The 25,518-nt window shown below is 45.8% G+C and overlaps 1 protein-coding gene across 3 annotated transcripts in view; it reads left to right on the forward strand.

The window, feature by feature from the left end:
• Positions 1 to 25,518, forward strand: part of LOC147020280 (thrombospondin-1-like) — a 116,292-nt gene that overhangs the window by 84,719 nt on the left and 6,055 nt on the right. For all 3 annotated transcript variants that reach the window (XM_085895531.1, XM_085895533.1, XM_085895532.1), the window contains 8 exons: positions 1,705 to 1,812; positions 4,694 to 4,853; positions 5,046 to 5,164; positions 7,644 to 7,878; positions 10,423 to 10,650; positions 10,787 to 11,058; positions 11,316 to 11,413; positions 15,219 to 15,358. In XM_085895531.1, the coding sequence (XP_085751657.1) occupies positions 1,705 to 1,812; positions 4,694 to 4,853; positions 5,046 to 5,164; positions 7,644 to 7,878; positions 10,423 to 10,650; positions 10,787 to 11,058; positions 11,316 to 11,413; positions 15,219 to 15,358 (1,360 nt within the window). The remainder of the gene's footprint in view (positions 1 to 1,704; positions 1,813 to 4,693; positions 4,854 to 5,045; positions 5,165 to 7,643; positions 7,879 to 10,422; positions 10,651 to 10,786; positions 11,059 to 11,315; positions 11,414 to 15,218; positions 15,359 to 25,518) is intronic.

A 25,518-nucleotide genomic window follows, 5' to 3' on the forward strand; every position in this document is an offset into this window, starting at 1 on the left:
GTCGCGTTCTCCAAAACAAAGCGGACGCTCACTCGCTCATTGAAGAAGTGTCCAGTTCAGCGGGCCGTTCTTTCGCTTTTTTGAGCTTGCAACTGTCTATATTATCCTTTTTTATTTTGAATTATTGTAGAACAAAGTTATTTGGATATTTGTACATCATGCCTCGTACGTGTGTCATCATGTTTTGCGAAAATGGCTGGAAAATGGGTAATCGCTCCCACCGATTCCCAAAGGAATCAAACATTCGCCGGCAGTGGATAACATTTGTACAAACAAAACGGACGAATTTTTCCCCCAAAGAAAACGGGTAAAGAGGACCCTTTGGATAGACTTGTCATTTGTGGTGACCATTTCACAGCCGAGGATTACGAAGGCATAAACACATCTGATCACCACTCTGTGAATATGAGTTGTTGGTTGACAAGTTCTCCAGATACTGCTCTGTCACAGAATCAATTGTTGAGTTTAAGTGAGAAAAACCTTGAAATGTATTCTTTAAGAGTACATGGAAAAACATAAATAAACTTTCTCTAAAACACAAGCATGAAATATTTTTCAACAAATCAACTTATTGTTGATTAAATTACTTTTTTAACAGCATCAGCACATTGGGCTATTTCGTTTCAATTGTAAAAAGTGATCAATTTTCCACTTTTTTTTTTCTAAATTTGGTGGAATATTTCCCAATGAAGCTAAACATGTTTTGGTATTTATATGCCACAACAGTCTCTTGAAAGTTGGGGTGTGTTTTAACTGTTCACTTTCGCTGGGGTCAAGCTCAGCTGTCAGAAAGACTTCAATGCCAAGGCTACGGTGTATAATATATTTGGGTCCATTATTGATTCATTCTATTTCTGACTCTTGAATGACTAGAGTTAAAAATTATTATATCAAGTCACAGACGAATCAAACTACATTATTTTCTGCATCGAACAAGAAAATGAAAATCTCCAAACCAATCTGTCTGGTGGAGTCTGTCAGTGTGAACTGCTGGGCAGTCAGTCCTGCCATTTGTACACAAAATAGGCCATTTTCTGGCACTTGCAAGTGGCTCAAATTTATATGGCTCAGGGCCAGAAACTCCATAGTATAAATTCCCATCATCCTCCGACTCGTCCTCGGAAATATCGGAATGAAAACACTCGATTTCATCGCCGCTGAAATCACTCTCTGATTCGCATCTCGCCATTGTTAACACGGTTTCCGAATGTTCACGAAGTTTTCGGAGAACGTGACGTCACAGCATCTTCGGTAAATTCCGGTCTGTTTTTCGATCACTGACAAAAGTTTTGACTGAAAAGTTAATTTTAGCATATTTTGAGTTTCAAATGTAAGAAAATAATTGCCCAACGATTATTAATGTGATTACAACCTTCAAATCACACGAAGTCATCAGCGACCCAAAACCTGCTCTTTAATCTCATGAGCTGTACCCAAACATTCCCTGCCTTCCCTTTCACTTTACACTGAGAAAATTCTCTCCTCTCTACCCTCTATTATGTTTCAGCAGAATACTCATTACTTTTTTTATTAATAAAAATCAATCGACGTTTTCATAAATATTTGTTTTCAGAAGCAAAATGCTGTTTTCCATGAATCTTATTCAAAGGAATTTCTTAATAACAAATTAATAGTCGGGTCATGCAGTCGATAAATACTTGCTCCTTAACCTCGATTATCATTATCCTTTACCGATGTTTACAGGACAACTGCCCGTACCTACCAAACTCTGGGCAGGAAGATCAAGACAAGGATGGAAATGGCGATGCTTGTGATCGTGACGATGACAATGATGGGCATGAGGATCAGCATGTGAGTGGGACTGGGTTAGAGTTGGACAAAACACAGTGATGGTGTTTGTTTAGTAGTTCACAAATAATGTCAATTGCCAGCTTACAGAGTAGAGTGCATCTGTGTGTGTATCTATCGATAATTCAGCAATCTCTGTGTGTCTGTGACCGCTGTTTCTCGACAACCACTGGTCCGATCTAATTAAAACTTGCCAGGAATATTGCGGGGACCTGTGGATGTGCCTTTTCAAGGTTTGATATTAATTGGACAAGCGGTACCCAAGTTACGGCCATTTATTTGCCAACCAATGACAGGACACGGTGCTATGACATCACGATTGACGTCACAATTCTTTATTTTTTTTGCACAATTGACGTCACTTCTTCGTTTGATATGACGTCACAATTGACACTGGGGACCTGAGTCTGTGCCTCCACATCGGATCACTCTCAAGGTGGGTATGGAAACGGCCTGTGTGGTTGTTGTTTTACGCACGTACGGGCCCACACATACGGCCACGCACATACGGCCACGCACGTACGGGCCCGCACTAGTATATACAGTGCCTATAGAAAGTCTACACCCCCTTTCAAAATTTTCACCATTTGTTGCCTTATAGCCTGGAATTAAATTGCATTAAATCAGATTTTTGCCTCCTTTGTTTACACATCATAACCCACAATTTCCAAGTGAAAAACAAATTCTACAAATTTCAGAAAATTAATTAAAAATACAAAACCAGAACATATTGGTTGGATAAGTGTTCACCCCCTGAGTTAATACTTAGTGGAAGCATCTTTGACAGCAATTACAGCTGTGAGTCTGTTCAGATAGGTCTCCACTAACTTTGCACACCTTGACTGGGCAATAATTGCCCAATTGTTCTGTACAAAACTGTTCAAGCTTAGTCAAGTTGTGTGGGGAGCGTTGATGGACAGCAATCTTCAAGTTACCCATCCCCTGATCTTTGCCTTTTCACAACTTTATCCCAGAGGTCTTTTGAAAACTCCTCAGTGCTCATGGTTGAGTCTTTGTTGTGAGATGCACAACCCAGCTGGGGAACCTACAGGAACAGCTGAGTTTATTCTGAAATAATCAATCACTACAATTTAACACAGGCGGAGGCCAATTAACTTGATGTGTGATATTGAAGGTGATCAGTTATACCTGAGCTAATTTACAATTGCTATTATAGGGGGAGGTGGGGGTGGACACTTATCCAACCAAGATATTCTCGTTTTGTATTTTTAATGAATTTTCTGAAACTTATAGAATTTGTTTTTCATTTGGAAGTTGTGGGTTACCATGTGTAAATAAAGGTGGAAAAAGTCTGATTTAATGCAATTTACTTCAAGGCGAAAAGGCAACAAAAGGTGAAAATTTTAAAAAGGGATGGAGACTTTCTATGGGCAGTGTGTATGTGTGTGTGTGTGTGTGTGTGTGTGTGTGTGTGTGTGTGTGTGTGTGTGTGTGTGTGTGTGTGTGTGTGTGTGTGTGTGTGTGTGTGTGTGTGTGTGTATATATATTTATGTATGTATATATATTTATATATATATATATATATATATATATATATATATATATATATATATATATGTGTGTGTGTATATATATATATATATATATATATATATATATATATATATATATATATATATATATATATATATATATATATATATATATATATATATATATATATATATATATATATATATATATATATATACAAATGTGTGTATATATATATATATATATATATATATATATATATATATATATATATATATATATATATATATATATATATATATATATATATACAAATGTATGTTTGTGGAGGGAGGGGGTAAGATATTACCATCGAGCAGATAGGAATGTACGGAGTAGCATGGTCCGTGCCTGAGTAGTTCACCAATCTCAATGTAGTAAGCAGGGACACGTCAGCTTGAGGATCGTCTTGTTTGAATGTGCACCATATCCGGAGTGGTGTAGGGAAATGATAAGTTGGGAATTATGGTTAAGGAAATTGTGCATATAACCTCGATGTAAACCTCTACCGGGGGTGCCGGGAGACTTGGCAAGAGAGGAAGAGGAGTGGAACTACGGACGCCCCCAGGGACGGAGCGATGGACACTTTCAGGGGTGGAGCTATGGACACCATCAAGGGGTGGAGCATTGACCCAGGGAAAAGAGGGAGGAGCCTAATTGGGCAGTCAAGGTTCAGGGATTTCCGTCGGAGGCCTAAAATCATGATCTTCCTTCTCCCCTTCTTCAGACTGTTGACCCTCCTCCCCTACCCTTCTTTTCCCCCAAGCCTTACCAGATTGCACATGTACATTCAGTAACCCTTTCCGTGTTTTCCTCTCCCCGCCACCCCCAAACCCAAACTCACCTTGATTCCTTTATCCCCTTTTATCTCACTTATAGAATTGTATCCTTATTCTGTCCTTTGTCCTCACTAATCCTGTTGTCTTTTATCATTCTCTAGCTCATCTTCTCTCATTCATGTTATATATGTGTTTTCCTTCCTGCCTGTTCTCTTCCCTCTGTCAGTTCATAAACCTGGCATTCTCTGTTATTCTGCTCTTCTATGAGCCTTGACCTTCGAACAAGAAAAGGTTACTTACCACAATGATCGTATTGTTGACAAAGCTTCAGAGGAGAAATAATGCATGTGTTTGCACACAAAATTTCTTGCCAGTAATTCTCGTTTTTGCAGAAATATAACTGTTTTTATGGAGTTGTGATACTTTTACAAGTATTTGGGAAACTCAGACCTGTGTGAGTAAAACAGGACATTTTTTTGCTATTCAAAATTCTTGATAACTATTTAATAAATCCCAACATACAAACGATGAGCCTTGATACAATATCTGGTTTGTACATGTGTTTAATGCAGGATAACTGCCCAATGCTCAACAACCCAAAGCAGATAGACATGGACAGAGATGGTGTGGGTGACAGTTGCGATAACTGCCTGGGCATTAAAAATACTGACCAGGCAGACACAGATGGTGACGGACAAGGAGATGCTTGTTCAACAGACATGGATGGAGATGGTGAGCACAGTTTATAAACAGTCTCTTCGTAGAATTCCAGACATCCTTTTGTTGGAATTGAACTTACCTTGCAATTGATCTTTGATAATGTGTCATATTGCTCTTCCATGAGTATGTCTCTATTGTATAATTCATATATATTTTTTAATCTATTCGCTTGAACCCAATTATCTTTTTGTCCTTTTCAATTAGGAATTTTGAACGATGAAGACAACTGTCCACGTGTCTTCAATAAGAAGCAGAAGGACAGCGATAGTGATGGGCTTGGAGATGCATGTGACAATTGCCCGTATGTACACAACCCCACTCAGGTACCTAACACACACACACACACACACACACACACACACACACACACACACACACACACACACACACACACACACACACACACACACACACACACACACACACACACTGAACGTGCACTTTGAGAAATGTTATTTCATATGCAGCAAACAGCATCATTGTATCCCATTTAATTAATATTTTACGATGATTTGAATTTGGAATGGTAATTTGTAGACACCTGTATATTTCATCAATTTTTCTGGTCAAATATTGTGGAAAAAAATGAATCGAATTTATTATTTCACTTTTAAGTGTAGCATTAAAATTATACATCTTTATTGGAGTCTATGGACACTCATTTATTGGGTGGGTATTGTCTTTTAACAACCCAACAAATTTGAAACGACCTAACAAGGAAAGAGAAAGATAACAAACAACTGGAAAGCATCTCAAAACGCAAAGACTATCCTTATCTGCTTTGTCCTCACGAATCATGGAAATAAGAGCTGTCCTCATGCCCTTCTTGAGGGCAGGGAAAAATCCCAATCAGGTACCGAACACACACACACACACACACACACACACACACACACACACACACACACACACACACACACACACACACACACACACACACACACACACACACACACACACACACACACACACACACACTTTACCTTCTCCATATTTTCAAGCTAGCACTTGCCAAGCCAGCCATTACTTATGAGGAAACAAAGGTACATTTTGATTCCAACTCAAACAAGATAATGCATGTTTTGTCTGCCTCGATCATGGCAGCCGTCTAATATTCGCCGCCCAATGAAGGTACGTTTATTCTCAAATGCAGAGGAAAGAAAACAGTGATATTTCATTCTAAAAAAACTTTTGGTTTTAATCTGACTTTTCAATGCTTATAAACAAACCGATGGACATGTGATATTATGTGAAGTAAATAAACATTAAAACCGGCTTGGTCGTGAAACACCTACATCTGTAATTAATTAGTCGGGAGGCTAGGGAAATTTTTATGTACATGAGAGATATTTATTATGTACATGTACACTTGAAAGAAGTTATGTACACGCACACTTTAAAGTTGTATGAAATGTACACGTCCACTTTCGTACACTCAACATCACCTCTGAGTTTATGTACATTTTATAACTGAACAAGGTACGTTTTCATTACAACGAAAATAGTCATGATTAATATATGAAATCTTTAATGAAAAAAAAAATGTCCTTTTGTCAGTGTATGTTTTTTTTTTGTATGTTTTGTATGTATTGTATGCTGTTGAGATGTCTAGGGGTGTGTTCAGTTCCCAAGCAGCTAGCTAACGCTTGCCAAGCCAGCCGTTCCTTATCAATGGTTTCAAGTGGAGTGCTTGCTTGAGGGCTAAAGCCACTTGGCGAGCGCTCAACAAGAAACTTAGCAACTGAACACACCCCAGATTCATTACATGGTGACGAGGATAGACATCTATACCAACACTTCTTTCAGCCATATCAATGAATTTATCCCTTAGGCGGTGGGGTGGGAGGAGGCAGGGGAAGTGGTGGGGTGTAAAGAGGGACCCGACGTTGCCCGGCAACGCCGGGTACCCCTGCTAGTCTCATAATAAAGGTTTGTTGAAGATTTGATGACAAAAGCTCGATTGGTAAAAATGTTACGGTGTGGACAAACACTGAATTTCAATGGTAAACAAGGATTTCGATTTAAACATTTATGGCTGGTCTACCACTTCACTGATGTCATCCTTACAATCCTCTATTGCCCATTAGGAGTAGAATGAGATGTGCAAGGTTTCGAATTTTTTCGATCAGCGGTTTCAGAGATATATTTTTTCATGTTTTGTGTTTACTCCAAGATGACTGCCATACCATGTGACCGATGACATCACAATTATCATTAAAATATTCTCCATGGGGGAGAGGGTGCAAGGGGGGTGGGTCGCTTCTACCTTGAAAAATGTCAATCGGACAAGTGGTTGCTGGAAAAAAAAAGTTTAAATAATAAGAGAAAATGCAAAATGAGGATTGAAAAAGGGTCAAAAAATAATAAAAATAATGAAAATTATTTTAACAAAGTTAACTTGTCTTCTCCATATTCTCATAATAAAGGTTTGTTGAAAATTTGATGACAAAAGCTCAAATAGTAAAAAAAAAAAAAAGTTATGGCCCGGACAGACACACAGTTGATTACAAAACCTCGTATTTCGCTGCATGGCGGATGGGTTAATAATGATAATGAAAATTATTCCAACAAAATTATTAATTTGTCTTTTCCATATTTTCATAATAAAGCTTTGTTGATCATTTGATGCCACTCAAATAGTAAAAAAAAGTTGCGGCCTGGAAAGACACACAGAAGTGAAGCAAAAACCCCATCTTCCGTTGCACGGGGGACGGGCTAATAATAATTTATTTACACAAGGGAGTGATTGTGCGATTAAAAGAATAATGATGAAAGGCCTTTTCACCGATGATACATCTCCAGGTGGATTCGGATTCTGATCTGGTTGGTGACGAGTGTGACAGCAATGAAGACACTGATGGAGATGGGCACCAGAACAATCTGGACAACTGTCTACACATTCCCAATTCTGAGCAAGTTGACCGTGATCACGATGGTTTTGGTGACGCATGCGACTATGACGATGACAACGATGGTGTTCCTGACACCAATGATAACTGCCGGCTGGTGTATAACCCTGACCAGGTTGACAGTGATGGTGCGTTTGAGAGTTTGGAAGTGGAACTTGGTGATGGACTGAATGTACCTCCACAAATCGTGGTTTATTTATTTGACCAATTTTTTTTTGTTTTCCTGAGATGTGTCATTTATATTGCCAGGAAATGACGTGGTATTTATTACAAAGGATATTGAATATGATCAACACTGATTGACATAGCAAGTTTAAATTAAATGTCACATCAAACATGTTAAATTTTACTTCAGTTTTTAATAAATCTTTTGTAATATAATACATTGACCTGTCTCCAGTTCCAACCTCAACACACAGCTCACGGTGCTGGAAGCCAAGGTTCAAATCCCATATAGTGTTTATCCATTGTCATTACTCATGCCCATGTAATTCATATTAAAGCACACTGGTGTATCATAATGTCCTTCTCCTACATGCAATATATGCCAGCTCTTCCAAGAATCTTAGACACTAAAAAAAAAAAAATTATTATAAATTGTGGAAATATATATATATATATATATATATATATATATATATATATATATATATATATATATATATATATATATATATATATATATATATATATATATATATATATATATATATATATATATACCCCACATCTTTTTCGTGTCTTCCCTTTACACGGGGTGAAGCCAAATGGTACCAAGTTTCTCCCTGCCTTGAACACAATACTCCTCCACTTCCCCCTGTTCTCAGCCAACTCTTTCCACTCTCCAACCACCGCCACCTTATCGATATCCCTCCTCACACAATCTTCTCATCTCAGCTGTGGCCTAACTCTTTTCTTCCGACCATGCTCCCTCAACCGATCCGCTTTCTTTACCATTCTCTTCCTCCATCCATACGGAGTTTCCAACCCACTTCAGCGGTGTTTATCTCCGGGCGGTGTTTGTCTCTGGGCATGTCTGGGCGGTGTTTATCTCCGGGCGGTGTTCGTCTCTGGACGTGTCTGTGTGGTGATTGTCTCTGGACGTCTCCCTCACTTCCTTGCACCCCTCCCTCCTCTCTCTTTCCCACTCCCTCCTCACTGTCCTCTCACCTCTTCACTTTCCTCCTGTCTCCTCACTCTCCCTCCTCCACTGTCTTTCCCCCATCATTCTCCCCCCCCCCTTTTTTTTTCTCCTCCACCTCTTAATATTCCCGTCAGCATAGATTGAAGAATATGGAGACATACACCACACGGCCAAAAGTATGTGGACACTTGCTCGTCCAACATCTCATTCCAAAATCATGGGCATTAATATGGAGTTGTTCCCCCCTCCCCCCACCCCGCCCACTTTGCTGCTATAACAGCCTCCATTCTTCTGGGAAGGCTTTCCACGAGATGTTGCAACATCGCTGCAGGGATTTGATTCCATTCAGCCAAAAGAGCATTGGTGAGGTCAGGCACTGATGTTGGGCGACTATATCTGGCTCGCAGTCGGTGTTCCAATTCATCCCAAGGGTGTTCGATGGGTTAAGGTCAGGGCTCTGTGCAGGCCAGTCCAGTTCTTCCACACCAATCTCAACAAACCATTTTTGTATGGACCTCGTTTTGTGCATGGGGGTATTGCCATGCTGAAACAGGAAAGGGCCTTCCCCAAATTGTTGCCACAAAGTTGGAAGCACAGAATCGTCTAGAATGTCAATGTATGCTGTAGTGTTAAGATTTCCCTTCACTGGAGCCAATGGGGCTGAGCCCAAACCATGAAAAACAACCCCAGACCATTATTCCTCTTCCACCAAACTTTACAGTTGGCACTATGCATTCGGGCAGGTCGCGTTCTCCAGGCATCCGCCAAACCCAGATTCGTCCATCAGACTGCCAGACGTTGAAGTGTGATTCATCACTCCAGAGAATGTGTTTCCACTGCCGCAGAGTCCAATGGTGGTGAGCTTTACACCACTCCAGCCGACGCTTGGCATTGCACATGGTGATCTTTGGCTTGTATGTGGCTCCTCGGCCATGAAAAGCCATTTCTTGAAGCTATCGATGAACAGTGTTTGTGCTGATGTTGCTTCCAGAGACAGTTTGGAACTCGGTAGTGAGTGTTGCAACCAACGACAGATGATTTTTCAGTGCTAAGCGCTTCAGCACTCAGTGAGCTTGTGTGTCCCGTTCTGTGAGCTTGTGTGGCCTGCCACTTCACGGCTGAGCTGTTGTTGCTCCTCGACATTTCCACCACAAAAACAGCACTTACAGTTGACCAGGGCAGCTCGAGCAGGGCAGAAATTTGACGAACTGACTTGTTGGAAAGGTGGCATCCTATGACGGTGCCACATTGAAAGTCACTGAGCTCTTCAGTACGGCCCATTCTACTACCAATGTTTGTCTATGGAGATTGCATGGCTGTGTGCTTGATTTGATACACCTGTCAGCAATGGGTGTAGCTGAAATAGCCAAATCCACTAATTAGGGGTGTCCGCATACTTTTGGCCATGTAGTGTATCTGCAATATGACATTCATGTTTGAAATCATAATTTGAGAAAGCTTGGCATTGATTTCAGTGGACTCATACTTTTGCACCCCACTGTATATTCAAATATTGATCTCTTTTCAGGTGATGGCAGAGGTGATGTCTGTAAGGATGATTTTGATGCAGACAATGTTCCCGATGTCCATGACATCTGTCCAGAAAACTTTGCTGTTACCCATACTGACTTCTCCCGCTTCCAAATGGTGCCTCTCGACCCTCGTGGCACCTCTCAGAACGACCCCCACTGGGTGGTCAGGCACCAGGGCAAAGAAATGGTGCAGATGGTCAACTGTGATCCTGGGCTTGCAATCGGTCAGTGTAACACATATTCTTGTCACATCTTACATTTGTTATGATAATTGTGTACTATCCCATCTGACACCAAAAATATAATTCTGTACTTTCCTCAACTTGGTTTGAGCATCTCTTGTATTTTGTTTCTGTGCAGGTTTTGATGAGTTTAGTGCGGTTGACTTCAGCGGAACATTTTACATCAATACTGAGCGTGATGATGACTACGCTGGATTCATATTTGGCTACCAGTCAAGCAGCCGCTTCTATGTGGTGATGTGGAAGCAGCTTTCACAATCATATTGGGAACACACTCCAATGATTGCAAAAGGTCTCTCTGGCCTGCAGATCAAGGTTGTGAACTCGACAACCGGTCCTGGGGAATACCTCCGAAATGCCCTCTGGCACACGGCTGATACACCAGGCCAGGTGAAGTTTTTATAGTTTGACATTGTACTCATTGATGCTCTGGATACATTTTAAGATACTCTATTATTAAATGCGTAATTAGGCAGACATAAACTTAAGATCAGGCAGCTTGAAGCATCAGTAAAGGGCTACCAAGATTGTCCTTCAAATGAAAACTTGAACCATGTCACATCTGATTGGCATTATTGGATGTTTTTATCATTGTATTACTATGCACTACTATTTATGTTTGGATAATGCATGACATTGTCGAACAGGTGAAACTGTTGTGGAAAGATCCCATGAAAATTGGTTGGAAGGACTTCACTGCATATCGCTGGCAACTGACACATCGGCCTTCAATTGGTCTAATCCGGTCAGATCCACAGACTCTCTCCACCCTTATTTCATTGACCAATCTCAACAAATGTTTGTACTTAACACTCGAAGCAAACGAGCTTATGAGCCATCTGGATAATACATACACAATGGAGATAAAGGAAAGGGGTAAGTTAAAGAAAATAAAATTGAGAAAAGGAAGCGAAATGGAAAAGATTTGAGAGGAAGAGTAAGTGGGGATAGGGTCAGTGAGGAGAAGGTATGGAGCATACAAGAGGTGGATGAAGGTTTAAAATTCTGCTGTTTTGCAGTTGGATTCTGTTGATGGCTGTTTTCACACTATTAAGACCATTGTGTGTGTGTGTGTGTGTGTGTGTGTGTGTGTGTGTGTGTGTGTGTGTGTGTGTGTGTGTGTGTGTGTGTGTGTGTGTGTGTGTGTGTGTGTGTGAAATAGACAGCAGTCATTTTATTACCCCTCAGCCTGAATTGGCTAAGGGGTATTGTCGTCATAGGCGTTGTCGGGCGGGCATCTGTCAACTTTTGGTTTCCGTCAATTTCGAGGAGAACACCTTGTTCGATTAAATCCATTTTTGCGGGGTATGTTGGGGTTGAGTAGAGGAAGGTTCCTTTCGAAAATGGGCATGCTGCGATTTTCAATGTGGCCTCCATGGCAGCCATCTTGAAATTGGTTTCCGTCGATTTCGAGGAGAACGCCTTATCCGATTAAATCCATTTTTGCAGTGTGTGTTGGGGGTGGGTAGAGGAAGGTTCCTTTCGATAATCAGTATGATGCGATGTCCAATATGGCGGCTAGGGCAGCCATCTTGAATTTGGTTTCCGAACAATAACTTGAGAACGGCTTCACACATTGATTTTATTCTGGCGAGGTATAATGGGGTTGAGTAGAGGAAGGTTCCTTTCCAAAATGGGCATGCTGCGATTTTCACTGTGGCCTCCATGACAGCCATCTTGAAATTGGTTTCCGTCGATTTCGAGGAGAACGCCTTGTCCGATTAAATCAATTTTTCCTGGGTCTGTTGGGGTTGAGTAGAGGAAGGTTCCTTTCGAAAATGGGCATGCTGCGATTTTCAATATGGCCACCATCTTGAAATTGGTTTGTGTCAAGGGGCTGAGGGAGTTACGCCCGCTTTGTGGTGCTATTTTTTTATTTGTATACAAAGTCAAGGCTCGTGGAAGAATCAGGACACAACAGTACAAAAGGAACAAGAGCGCGAGAGAGGGGGGAGGGAGACACTAACAGAAGAGTTGAGGGACAAAGTAGTGTGGGAGTTGGAGAAATATGGGATATGGGGAAGAATGAGGGCTCACGGAGGATACAAGGGGTGAACAAGATGGATACAGCAACAAACTGTCAGGAAGGAAAAACTGGGAACTTGGAAAGAGCTGGGCTTGGGGGAGGACTAATGGGGGTAGAAAATATCATGGTTGTGGATGATCTGAGATTGTGGTGAACAGGTGTCTTGAAGTCCTGGAGGGAATAATGAGATTGATGAGACTGATGAAGTTGATTCCACAGGAGGGGACAAAAAAAGGAACGAATGAGAGATGAGTAGGTTCACCAGGACCTACTCTGGCAGACCACATGTGCTCTGCAAAAACAGAGGAGAGGGGTGGGGAAAGAGCATGACAAGACCAACAAGGAGGTGCTAGAACAGAGAGACTACCGACCTGCTTGTGATGGTGAAGTGATAGGCCCATAGACTCAGATTCATCGCAGGAGATTACAATAATCTTAAAAGCCTTGGTTTCCATGGCATCAAGCTGAGCAAGAAGTGAGGCAGGAGAGCCATCCCAGAGGGGAGAGTAGTATTCATCAAGCTGCAGATTAAGGCCTTGCAGGTGGATAAGAGTTTAGGTATGCCAAGGACAGATTGCACAACGGAGGAACGATATGTCTAATTCCTTTATGTAGATGCGAATGACTCGGATATTGTACTGTTGTGGCCAAAAATATTAGCACCCTTACACTTTTTTTCAAATGACTCACAATTTTCTCCAAAAATACATTGAAATTGGCAAAAGTATTTTGTCTACACAATTCTTTATTTCACTGTTGAGATGAAAGAACCTTTGTTTTTTGATTCAGAATTTCCTTTTAAATCAGAAAATAAAAAGAAATGGCATTGACAAAATGGACTTAATATTTGGTAGCACAGCCAAAATAACTGGTCAAGCACTTCCAACAGCTATGAATGAGCTTCCTACACCTCTCCACTGGCAGTTTGGCCCACTCTTCTTGTGCAAACTGCTCAAGTTCTCCCAGATTTGAAGGGTGCCTTCTCCCAACTGCTGTTTTCAGATCTCTCCACAGGTGTTCAATGGAATTTAGATCTGGACTCATTGCTGTCCACTTCAGAACAGTCCAGCGTTTTCTCTTGAACCATTCCTGGGTGCTTTTTAAAGTGTGTTTGGAGTCATTGTCCTGCTGCAAGACCCATGACCTTTGATGGAGACCCAGCTTTCTGACACTGGGTTGAACATTGTGCTCCAAAATGCCTTGGTAATCTCCTAATTTCATGATGCCATGCACACATTCAAGGCACCCAGTGCCAAAGGCAGCACAACAACCCCAAAACATCACTGAACCTCCTCCATGTTTGACTGTAGAGAAGGTGTTCTTTTCTTTGAAGGCTTCATTTTGTTTTCTGTAAACATAGAGATGATGTACTTTACCAAAAAACTCGAATTTGGTCTCATCTGTCCACAGGACATTCTCCCAGAAGGATTTTGACTTGTTCAGGTGTGTATTGGCAAACTCCAGTTTGGCGTTCTTTTGTCTCCCTCTCAGCAGTGGTGGGGTCTTTTTGGGTCTCCTACCATAGAACCCCCTTTCATTGAGTTGGTGTTGGATGGTGCGAGTTTAAATTGTGTCTGAAGGTCAGCTTGAATGTGTTTGGTAGTTGATCGAGGTGCTTTCTCCACCATTCAAATAATCCTTCGCTGCAATCTTCAATCAAGTTCTCTCTTGCAGCCATGTCCAGGGAGATTAGTTGCAGTGCCATGGGCCTTAAATTTCTTGATAACATTATGTACGGTGAACACAGGAATATCAAGGTCTCGAGAGATGGACGTGTAGCCTTGAGATTGTCCATGCTTGGCTACAATCTTGTATCTGACCTCCTCAGACAATTCTCTGATTTTCTTTCTTTTCTCCATACTCATTGCTGCACACACAGTGACATAAAACAGCAGAATGACTCCTTTTTTCCATTCAAACTGGTTGAATGAGTGATTTTTACATTGTGGACACCTGCATCTCACCGTAGGTGAGTTCAATTCCAAAGTAAAAGAGAATCACCTGCTTCAAATCTAATTATTTCTAACAACTTCTAAAAGGTGCCAATCATATTGTCCGGGCCATTTTAGGATTTATGTGTGGAATAAGCTACTATTTAGTCATTTTTTTCAGCTTTTTTTGATTTGTTCCACTGCAAACCAAAGAAATACATATGTGGACACCAAAAGATTTTTAAATTTCAACAATTTTCTGGAAGAAATGGTGTATTATTTGAAAAAAAGGGTGCCAATATTTTTAGCCACAACAGTACCTCTGCTATTCCACCTACATTCTCATACCAAATGTTTATTGATTTCTTATAATCCTACAAAATTTAATTGGTTTAATATATGTGGGATACTTTTTGAAGACTTATTTGTTTAATATGAGATACTTTTTAAAGATATTAATTGGTTACTCCAAAAGCACAGTAATACTATAATCATATTTGCCTCATTATTCCTGTTCCTTATCATCAAATGCAGTTGGATATTTTACTTCCTTGTGCAGGATCTGAACCTTGTGGGATGTCTGTCTGCCACAGTGTAGTCATGTATGAGGGGAAGGGCATCATGGCAGACTCCGGTCCAATTTTTGACTCCACATATTCTGGGGGAAGACTTGGTTTGTTTGTCTTCTCACAAGAAATGGTCTACTTTTCAGACCTCAAATTGGAATGCAAAGGTATGTTTGCTTCTTTATCCAAAACAATTGTCTCCACCGTAATGTAATACCCGACTAGGAGTCTTATTTGGTTAGCGTACATATTCATTTAATCTTCAGTTTGTCACCTCTCGAGTAATATACTGTATAAACAGACAAGTTTTATTGTAGTAATCATGAAAAATGATTGTTTTACACAAAGAAGAAAGTATCTGCAGCCACATATAACTTCAGGTTCCAAATCTCCATCACTGCCACATGACTGTGGCTGAATTTTGCTTTGGGTTTTTTTTTAATCAAAGCAGAGGGAAGTGAGCGGTGCGACATTGTCAAATGGTAGTGATAAAGGGTCATGGTTACATTATGAAAAGGCAAAGGAGGTGAGTCCACCTGCTGGTAAAGAAAGTGACGTCATCACTTGTGACCACTTAATGAAGTTGTTAATTTGAAAACCCACTCATGATATTATCCATCCGTCCAAGCGACATGTTATGACATATTGTAAAAACTTTACCTTCGTTCAAAGTCCCACGTCACTTCCCATGAACTGCATATGACATGGCTTTCTCAGGAAATGGCTTTCTTTTCTCAAGCTCCCAAATATCTCATTATTGACATTTGCATTAAATACAAACCTATCCAACAACTACCTGACCAACAGGAAAAGACAAGTAGTAGCTCAAACAGTTATCTTCTACCTTGTACATCATCAAGTGATCAGTTTCATCAAATTAAATGTGAATAAATAGTTTTATGAACGAGGAATGGCTTACACAAAGTGTGAAGGCTTCTGCGCGTGTGTGCGTGTCCCACGCATCTGTGTGCAGATCTCCTTTACAGATTCATTCAGATCTAGTAATCCATAACCCAAGTAAGGCTCTCCATTATGAGATGTTCTGTCTTGTTATCCCCACGCTTAATAACAAACAAATTAGGGGGGAGGGGGGGGTTCAACCCACCACGATGCCCATGTATGGAGTACATCAACCAAATAAAAACTAACCCTTGAGGTGTGGTTAAAAGGTCAAATACCAAGAAAATGCAATTATGGGAACATTTTTTAAATGAAACTTTTTTGATTTGCAATCACCATTTGGTGACGCATGAAATACGTAGTTTTTTTTTTGTTTCACCACTGGTTCATGCCCCAAGGGTTGGGGAGTTGCAGTCACAGGGGTCAAACTAGAACGGCACAAGGTAGAACGCATACCTCTGCCAGGCTGAACAGTTTACATTTTGTATCCCATTGATAGGCCATATCTGGACCGGAATTGAATCCGCTTGTTCTTGTCACCTAACCAACTCATCCACCTAGTTTTGTCATAACTCAGACACCTTTTTGAAATATCGTGCTATATATTGTTACGGATTCGCGCCCGCCGGCGTGCTGACGGCCACGTAACTCGAATCGCGGCACGTCGCCCACCGGACGGACAATCCAGTCGTGACCCTCTCGGACTAACGCCGGGAACCAGTCACGGGTGGACCTTTCGGTCTCACCGCGATCGAGCCAATCAGCCCCCGCGTGGGATAGGGTTGCTCGCCGGGTCGACCTACCTAAGTACCCACGCGGAGGGTAGACCGGGCGATCGCACCTCGCCGCAGGTCGACTTCGGACACGGGCCACTTAAGCGACCCGTTCCGTACTATCAGAATAACCGAGCGGTGTTATCGTCGACCTCGACGGTTCGATTAATTATCGGGCGTATTCAGCCCACTACCAACCCTTTACGTGAAGCAAGATGGGGATTCAATAGAGGAAAAGACAAGCGAAGCGGGAGAACAGTTCAACACAAAGCACATTTATTCGCGGCACACGGGAAGCACACATATTCAATTCCACCAAAAGCACACAGAAAAGAAAAACACAATTCAATTTACACAAAAAGCAAATGCAAAAGCGAAGACACAATGCAGAGCTAATACCGACTACCGAGCACACGGCAACACTTATACAATTTTACTTCACAGACGGCGCCGACAACACATACCCAAAACCAAGCAAAAGAATACCCTCAAGGATGAGGCGGGCCTGAGGCCGAGACCGGGTCGGCCTACCCGTCTGGTGATGAGACGCGGAGCGGCGATGGCGCCTCAACTCCGCGGGCCTCGCGGGCAGTGTCTGGTAGGGGGTGGGAAAGGGGCCCCCTTGGTCGCACTATCTCAGCGCGGGGGGAAACAGGAGGGGGTTGCTGATGCTCGGGGTATAGAGGATTTTTATTGCCCCGCGACGAGCGTCTCCACCTCGGCCAGGTCGCGCTGTCGGCCTCCCTGGGGTGCAGCTCCCTGCACGACGCGAGCACCCCCTCGTCTGCCCTCGCCGCCTCTCCACAGCTCCGTCCCCTCCGTTCCGACTCCAACGCACACGACGACCAGCTCCTTCTTGCCAACTCCACCGCCCGCGAAGTCTTGACTCTCTGTTCCCTCTCGACTCTCCGACTCTCCTACTCTCCTACTCTTACTACTCTCTTACTCTCCTACTCTCTTGGTCTCTGGACTGACGAACACGGTCCTTTTATCAGCCCCGTAGCTTCGCCCTCTCATCTTTGACCCCCTCCCTTCGACCTTTCACCTCGCTCCCCATTGGCCCGAGAAAAAGTGGGCGTGAAGGCTTTTTGATCCATAAATTTGCATATATCGATCGCCCTCCAACGCCCTGGGGGCGGGGCCAATTCGCCCCTCGCTCACCGATTGGACAGCAAAAAGTGGGCGTGTGTCATTTTTGATCCGTTTTTGAAGCACAAAATCCGTGATTTTGTACACGCCGTTCGGCGCGCGCCCTGCACGAGTCCAACACCGGTACCCACAGGCGGCGCAAGAACGGTGGCGATGCGACGGTTGCGAGGTGTGACGGGAAGGTCGTGGCGGTTGTGGTGAAGCGGCGTTGTGGTTGGTGGTTGATGTTGTGATTGTGGTGGTAATCATGGCGGTTGGTCCAAAATAAAGATAGCAAAAGAAAAACGGCTATCCTGAAGAGTCGCAGCACGCATAAATGACATGTATTCCCACTCGACAACGGGTTTGGGCCTAACTACACATGCACTTACCGAGATACCTCACCTAAGGGACCTGAATGGTGGTTTGCGAATTTGGTAACCACAACACTACCCCCTCCCCTTTTTACAGACTCGTCCCGAGTCGTCAAATTTTCGTGTGCCATCATGTGTAGTTTTCCCCTAGTACATTTTACCTACGGATCCCTGAGTGCGACATTCATGGTATTCGTGTCCCCAAAATAAATAACCTGAGGGCTGCGTAACTACCTAAACAAACTCACTCACACAGACGACTTAAATAAAATTGCCGGCGCTAGGACAAACATGCCGGGGGCGCACTCATATTTACAGTACATCTTACCTTAACTTACAAATTTTACACTAAACCATGGCCGAGGATCACTGAACTCTGCAAAAGAAAAGCAGTTAGCAGGGAGCCAGGTTGCCCGCATGCAGTCTCTGGCTCAAAACAATGCAGGTGACAGGGAACGTGGCTGGCTGCTCACACGCAGTCCAAGGCCTTCCCTTTTTAACTGAACGCAGTGAACCACAACGGTGCATGGGCTGCACAAACGCAGTCTCCGTGCCAGCTCAAGTGGCACACGCAATGAGCACAACGAATGGATGGATGGATGGTTTGAATCGAACTCAGTGAACCACAACGGTGCATGGGCTGCACAAACGCAGTCTCCGTGCCAGCTCAAGTGGCACACGCAATGAGCACAACGAATGGATGGATGGATCCTCACCCCTGCCAACAGGGCAGTTCTCGCAGCTTGCAAACTGTTGCCTTGCGGATCCTGGCGCACATGGAAATGAACAGGGGGGGCAAAGCAAAAATTGAACGGGGCTGGTGAACGTGGGCAGTGGGCATGGCATGGCAAAGGCAGCAGGCAAACACAGCCCGCAGAAGAAGGCCGCTGCAGGCAAACACAGCCCGCAGAAGAAGACCGTTGCAGGCAAACACAGCCGGCAGATGAACTGGCCGGCACAGGCCTTGAAGTACAGCAGCTGCAGACGAAGTGGCCGGCACAGGCCTTGAAGCAAAACACGGCCAGCCGATGGCACAGGCCTTGCAGCAAAACAACAGCTGCCGATGAAGTTGGCCGGCCTCCGCCTTGAAGACAAACACGGCCAGCCGATGAAGTTGGCCAGCCTTTGCCGTTCAGTGGAGGTTGGTGGAGGGAGTGCGGTGGTGCTGGCCACTTGGAAGGCGGGCTCGGACCTACCTACCTGTCTCCCTCCCAACCTATCGCCTTTGCCTGTCACTGTACATACCCACTCCCTTAATTTGTCAAACCCCAATTTAGCCCCAACTTATTTTTTTGTTGTTTTTATTTTTACTTCCCCACTTTAAATCGTCCCCTAACCCCCTTTATCGTCTTTGTTCGGCTAACCTATCTCGTCACCAAGCCTACTCCCAACCCCTACGTTCCCTTCCCGGAGGGGAATAAGGGAGAGCTAGCGTCCTGTGTCGAGGCCCAACGAAGCCTCAGAATGGCCTCCCCAGAGTTCGGCGATCTATAACCAAAGTGGGTCCAGCGGCCCACAACGAGAGCGAGGGGATGGATGGTGCGGAGGGGTACACTTCCTAATCTACCCTATCCATTTAACTGTTAAACTACCCCGGGGCTTTCAACAAGCGCCTCTCGCTTAAACTATTGGTTCTAACAACCCAGATTCCCGTCGCCTGTGTTGGTGTCCTCACAATTTCGGGCCTCGCCCCCCAATTTTCTCTCCGTGCCCTCACACGGTCTCCTGGCTGGGACACGTGGCTCCCTTAGGCAGGCACGACCCTCTGCCGAATCTCCCGCTATGGCACCCCCGGGCACTACACTGCCTCCGAGCCTACCAGCTCCCTAACACCGGGAGTGCCCCCATGGCACCTCCCCTGAAACGCACACGTGGCAGGCCGGCCTCCCGGGCCCCTTTCCGAGGGTCACCCGTGCCCACAACACTGCCCACGCGGCTAATGGCGCCCCGGGCCCCCGCACCAAGCAGGCGCACCCGTGCCCACTACGCTATCCCGGCCCCACATGGGCCCTTGGCCTACCACGGCCGACTAGCCTGGTGCCCGGGGTACCCACTCAGCGATACTCACCTTTCGCAGCCACGCTCCCAAGCCCGTCAACAGGGCTCCTGCACCCCTCCAAATGGGTCTCGAGCCTACTTTCCCACCAACAACAAAACGACCTCCATTTTTCAATTTGACTAACCCAGCTAACTCACTTTACTCTGACCCCGGGGTCCCTTGGGCGGGAGTCACTCCTCCCCCCACTCACTCATCGCACCATGCATTCCCCATTCGCTCCATTCACACAGACCCGCTGGCCTCACTCACTCACCAAGCACATGCTTCCAATTCACTCACCAACAACTCTTCAACACACACACCACTGAACTCTGCCATCCTTCTATCTACATCCCCTAACTAACTCGTGCTCCCACGTCGTCCCTTATACTACAGCACGTTCCATTTAACACTACGTAGCTAAACTACGTCCCCGCTACACATCCACAAGTCTGTCACTGTCTCCAAATAATCCCATTAATCAATTTCCCAACCTAAATCTCACTATAATCCCTCTACCTAATCCATTCCACGGACTCCATGAGGACTTACCCCTGCCCCATGAAGTCGGTCTAACTAAGCTAACCCTTCCCCCTAACTAGTTTCCATCCTGTGCCCAGGGTCAAGGGGGTCTTCCACCCCTTGCCCAGGAATCCTGTGCACCCGAAAGTGAGGCTTGCTTTTTTTTTTTTCTTTACATGCGCAGCACCTGCGCGGCAACTCACGCACTTTGCACCTGCCCGTGACGTCATGCAGCTGCACGTGTTCCTCGTCCCTCCTTGGACGGTACCATCCGGCAGAGATACCCCTCCTGCCGGATTCCAACCCCACGTGCAGCCATGACGTCACCGTGCGCAAAAAAAAAAAAACACAAGCCCCACGTCTCGAGGGGTTCCCCACGCGAACACATGTGCTTTGCCCGTTGGAGCTTAACACACACGATCGCGTGGAGAACCCGTCCGGTCCAAATCCATTTACCTGCCTAAACTTTGTCCGTCCGCGGGATCGGCAAATCCACCGCGTGCGTTTCCGGACCGGGACTTCACTCTCGCAAGCGAGCACGTGGTGGTCTCGTGCGTTGCACAGCACGAACCGCGTGCTCACTGCTGGGTGAACCCGGCACGGTCCCCGAAACAACTACAGCCGCTACTCGGCTTTCTCTTCTCTGTCGCCGTCTCCGTCTCCATTCCACACACGCATACCTGCGTGTTACGACGCACACAGTCCACACCATCACATTCACACCGGGAGACGCGGCTGCGTGCTCCCGCATGCCAACCGACATCTCCCTCACATACCGCTCTCTCACACACACGGTCTCCCTTGCATATGGCCGTTCACTCACGCGTGCCTCACTACTCACACAAACCATACTACTCACACACGCGGGGGCACTCAACCGCTGTGCCTCATCCACACACCGTGCCTCACTCATACACGCGGGGGAACTTAACCGCGGTGCCTCATCCACACACCGTGCCTCACTCACACACGCGAGGGCACTCACCCGCGGTGCCTCATTCACACACGGTGCCTCATCCACACACGGCGTGCTGGGAAGCACGCACTCCGGCACCATCGCCACCACACCACTCACACACGGGGTCGCTTCCACACACGGGGACGCACTCACACCTTGCACCACACACACAGGGACAACCACACTGGGGATTCATGTCCCCACAAGGGTCTCCGGGGCCTCTATACCCCCCAAGCTCTCCAAGCACCCGTTCGCAGAACTCCTCCCCTCAACCTCGCAAAGCACGACCGAACTCACCTGGTCGTGACTCGCCTCAAGGGGGCATACTCCCTCCCCTCGTTCCTGGAGGAGGCCATCCAGGTGCTCGCACTGGGTCTCTCCCCAGTCCGCCAGCTCACCCCCATTGTCCTCCACTACCTCCGTGTGTGTGTGTGCGTCACTTACCTTGTCCAATTCACCCTCTATCTCCCGTGTCTCAACTATTATTATTTCCTTTGTCGTTACCTCGTGTCTCGTCTCACACGTTTTGGTCTCCCCATTTAATTTTTCCCTTTTGGTCACCGTCGATTCCTCTGTCACGACCCTCGCCCAACACGCCCCCTGAATTATTTTTTTACCCGCCTCCACCGCGGGCCTGTCAGCCGTTGCACCCCCTTCCAGCTCGTTTGCTCTCACACGTGGAGTCGCCATTCCCAGCTCCCTGGTCACGGCCTTCATGCCCGCCTGCAGGCATCGGCCCATGTTCTGCGTCTCACCCCGTAGCTCTTTCATTTCTTCCCTCATTTGCTGTGTATTCGCATCCATCGTCGTTTTCACTTCATTTGTGTTTGTATCCATCTTTTCGTTCATGCCTTTCATTTCGCCCTTCATATTCGCATCCATTTTTTCGATCATTTCCGCATTCATCTTTTCGTTCATGCCTTTCATTTCGTTTGTATTTGCATCCATTTTTTCGATCATTTTCGCATTCATCTTTTCGTTCATTGCCGCCAGCATGGCGCATAGCTGGGCCATGTCGGATGCACTCAGCTGAGCCGTTTCGGCAAGGGTTGGGGAAGGGTTTTGGTGGAGAGGGGGGGGGAGGTGTCATACACCGCGACCGCTGCCGCACCCATTTCGGGCTCTGGGTTCAGTTGGGCGAGTCCGTGTTCCTGCACAATCAACATTTCCTGCTCGGGGATTCCATCCTGGACCATGGATTCTACATTACTACACATATACATTTCTAATACCCCCGGCTCCCGCTCGCCTTGAGACGCCATCTTGCTTCTCGTGAAGGGTTAATTTAGCTCGCTCGTAATTTGGAGGGAATCGGGGGTCGCTTCTCTCACCCCTGGACCGATTCCCGTGAATTTAGCTGGAGACAGGAGAGCCCGTTTTCCTGTTCTCCGATACCAGTGCCGTGAGGAGGGCAATGAATTTGTATCCCACTCCTGACACCAGTGTTACGGATTCGCGCCCGCTGGCGTGCTGACGGCCACGTAACTCGAATCGCGGCACGTCGCCCACCGGACGGACAATCCAGTCGTGACCCTCTCGGACTAACGCCGGGAACCAGTCACGGGTGGACCTTTCGGTCTCACCGCGATCGAGCCAATCAGCCCCCGCGTGGGATAGGGTTGCTCGCCGAATTCGACCTACCTAAGTACCCACGCGGAGGGTAGACGGGGCGATCGCACCTCGCCGCAGGTCGACTTCGGACACGGGCCACTTAAGCGACCCGTTCCGTACTATCAGAATAACCGAGCGGTGTTATCGTCGACCTCGACGGTTCGATTAATTATCGGGCGTATTCAGCCCACTACCAACCCTTTACGTGAAGCAAGATGGGGATTCAATAGAGGAAAAGACAAGCGAAGCGGGAGAACAGTTCAACACAAAGCACATTTATTCGCGGCACACGGGAAGCACACATATTCAATTCCACTAAAAGCACACAGAAAAGAAAAACAATTCAATTTACACAAAAAGCAAATGCAAAAGCGAAGACACAATGCAGAGCTAATACCGACTACCGAGCACACGGCAACACTTATACAATTTTACTTCACAGACGGCGCCGACAACACATACCCAAAACCAAGGAAAAGAATACCCTCAAGGATGAGGCGGGCCTGAGGCCGAGACCGGGTCGGCCTACCCGTCTGGTGATGAGACGCGGAGCGGCGATGGCGCCTCAACTCCGCGGGCCTCGCGGGCAGTGTCTGGTAGGGGGTGGGAAAGGGGCCCCCTTGGTCGCACTATCTCAGCGCGGGGGGAAACAGGAGGGGGTTGCTGATGCTCGGGGTATAGAGGATTTTTATTGCCCCGCGACGAGCGTCTCCATCTCGGCCAGGTCGCGCTGTCGGCCTCCCTGGGGTGCAGCTCCCTGCACGACGCGAGCACCCCCTCGTCTGCCCTCGCCGCCTCTCCACAGCTCCGTCCCCTCCGTTCCGACTCCAACGCACACGACGACCAGCTCCTTCTTGCCAACTCCACCGCCCGCGAAGTCTTGACTCTCTGTTCCCTCTCGACTCTCCGACTCTCCTACTCTCCTACTCTCTTACTCTTACTACTCTCTTACTCTCCTACTCTCTTGGTCTCTGGACTGACGAACACGGTCCTTTTATCAGCCCCGTAGCTTCGCCCTCTCATCTTTGACCCCCTCCCTTCGACCTTTCACCTCGCTCCCCATTGGCCCGAGAAAAAGTGGGCGTGAAGGCTTTTTGATCCATAAATTTGCATATATCGATCGCCCTCCAACGCCCTGGGGGCGGGGCCAATTCGCCCCTCGCTCACCGATTGGACGGCAAAAAGTGGGCGTGTGTCGTTTTTGATCCGTTTTTGAAGCACAAAATCCGTGATTTTGTACACGCCGTTCGGCGCGTGCCCTGCACGAGTCCAACACCGGTACCCACAGGCGGCGCAAGAACGGTGGCGATGCGACGGTTGCGAGGTGTGACGGGAAGGTCGTGGCGGTTGTGGTGAAGCGGCGTTGTGGTTGGTGGTTGATGTTGTGATTGTGGTGGTAATCATGGCGGTTGGTCCAAAATAAAGATAGCAAAAGAAAAACGGCTATCCTGAAGAGTCGCAGCACGCATAAATGACATGTATTCCCACTCGACAACGGGTTTGGGCCTAACTACACATGCACTTACCGAGATACCTCACCTAAGGGACCTGAATGGTGGTTTGCGAATTTGGTAACCACAACACTACCCCCTCCCCTTTTTACAGACTCGTCCCGAGTCGTCAAATTTTCGTGTGCCATCATGTGTAGTTTTCCCCTAGTACATTTTACCTACGGATCCCTGAGTGCGACATTCATGGTATTCGTGTCCCCAAAATAAATAACCTGAGGGCTGCGTAACTACCTAAACAAACTCACTCACACAGACGACTTAAATAAAATTGCCGGCGCTAGGACAAACATGCCGGGGGCGCACTCATATTTACAGTACATCTTACCTTAACTTACAAATTTTACACTAAACCATGGCCCAGGATCACTGAACTCTGCAAAAGAAAAGCAGTTAGCAGGGAGCCAGGCTGCCCGCATGCAGTCTCTGGCTCAAAACAATGCAGGTGACAGGGAACGTGGCTGGCTGCTCACACGCAGTCCAAGGCCTTCCCTTTTTAACTGAACGCAGTGAAG

The sequence above is a fragment of the Eptatretus burgeri genome, chromosome 9, assembly GCF_056783735.1.
Source record: "Eptatretus burgeri isolate ZD-2024b chromosome 9, Ebu_testis_v1, whole genome shotgun sequence".
NCBI classification, from domain to species: Eukaryota; Metazoa; Chordata; class Myxini; order Myxiniformes; family Myxinidae; genus Eptatretus; species Eptatretus burgeri.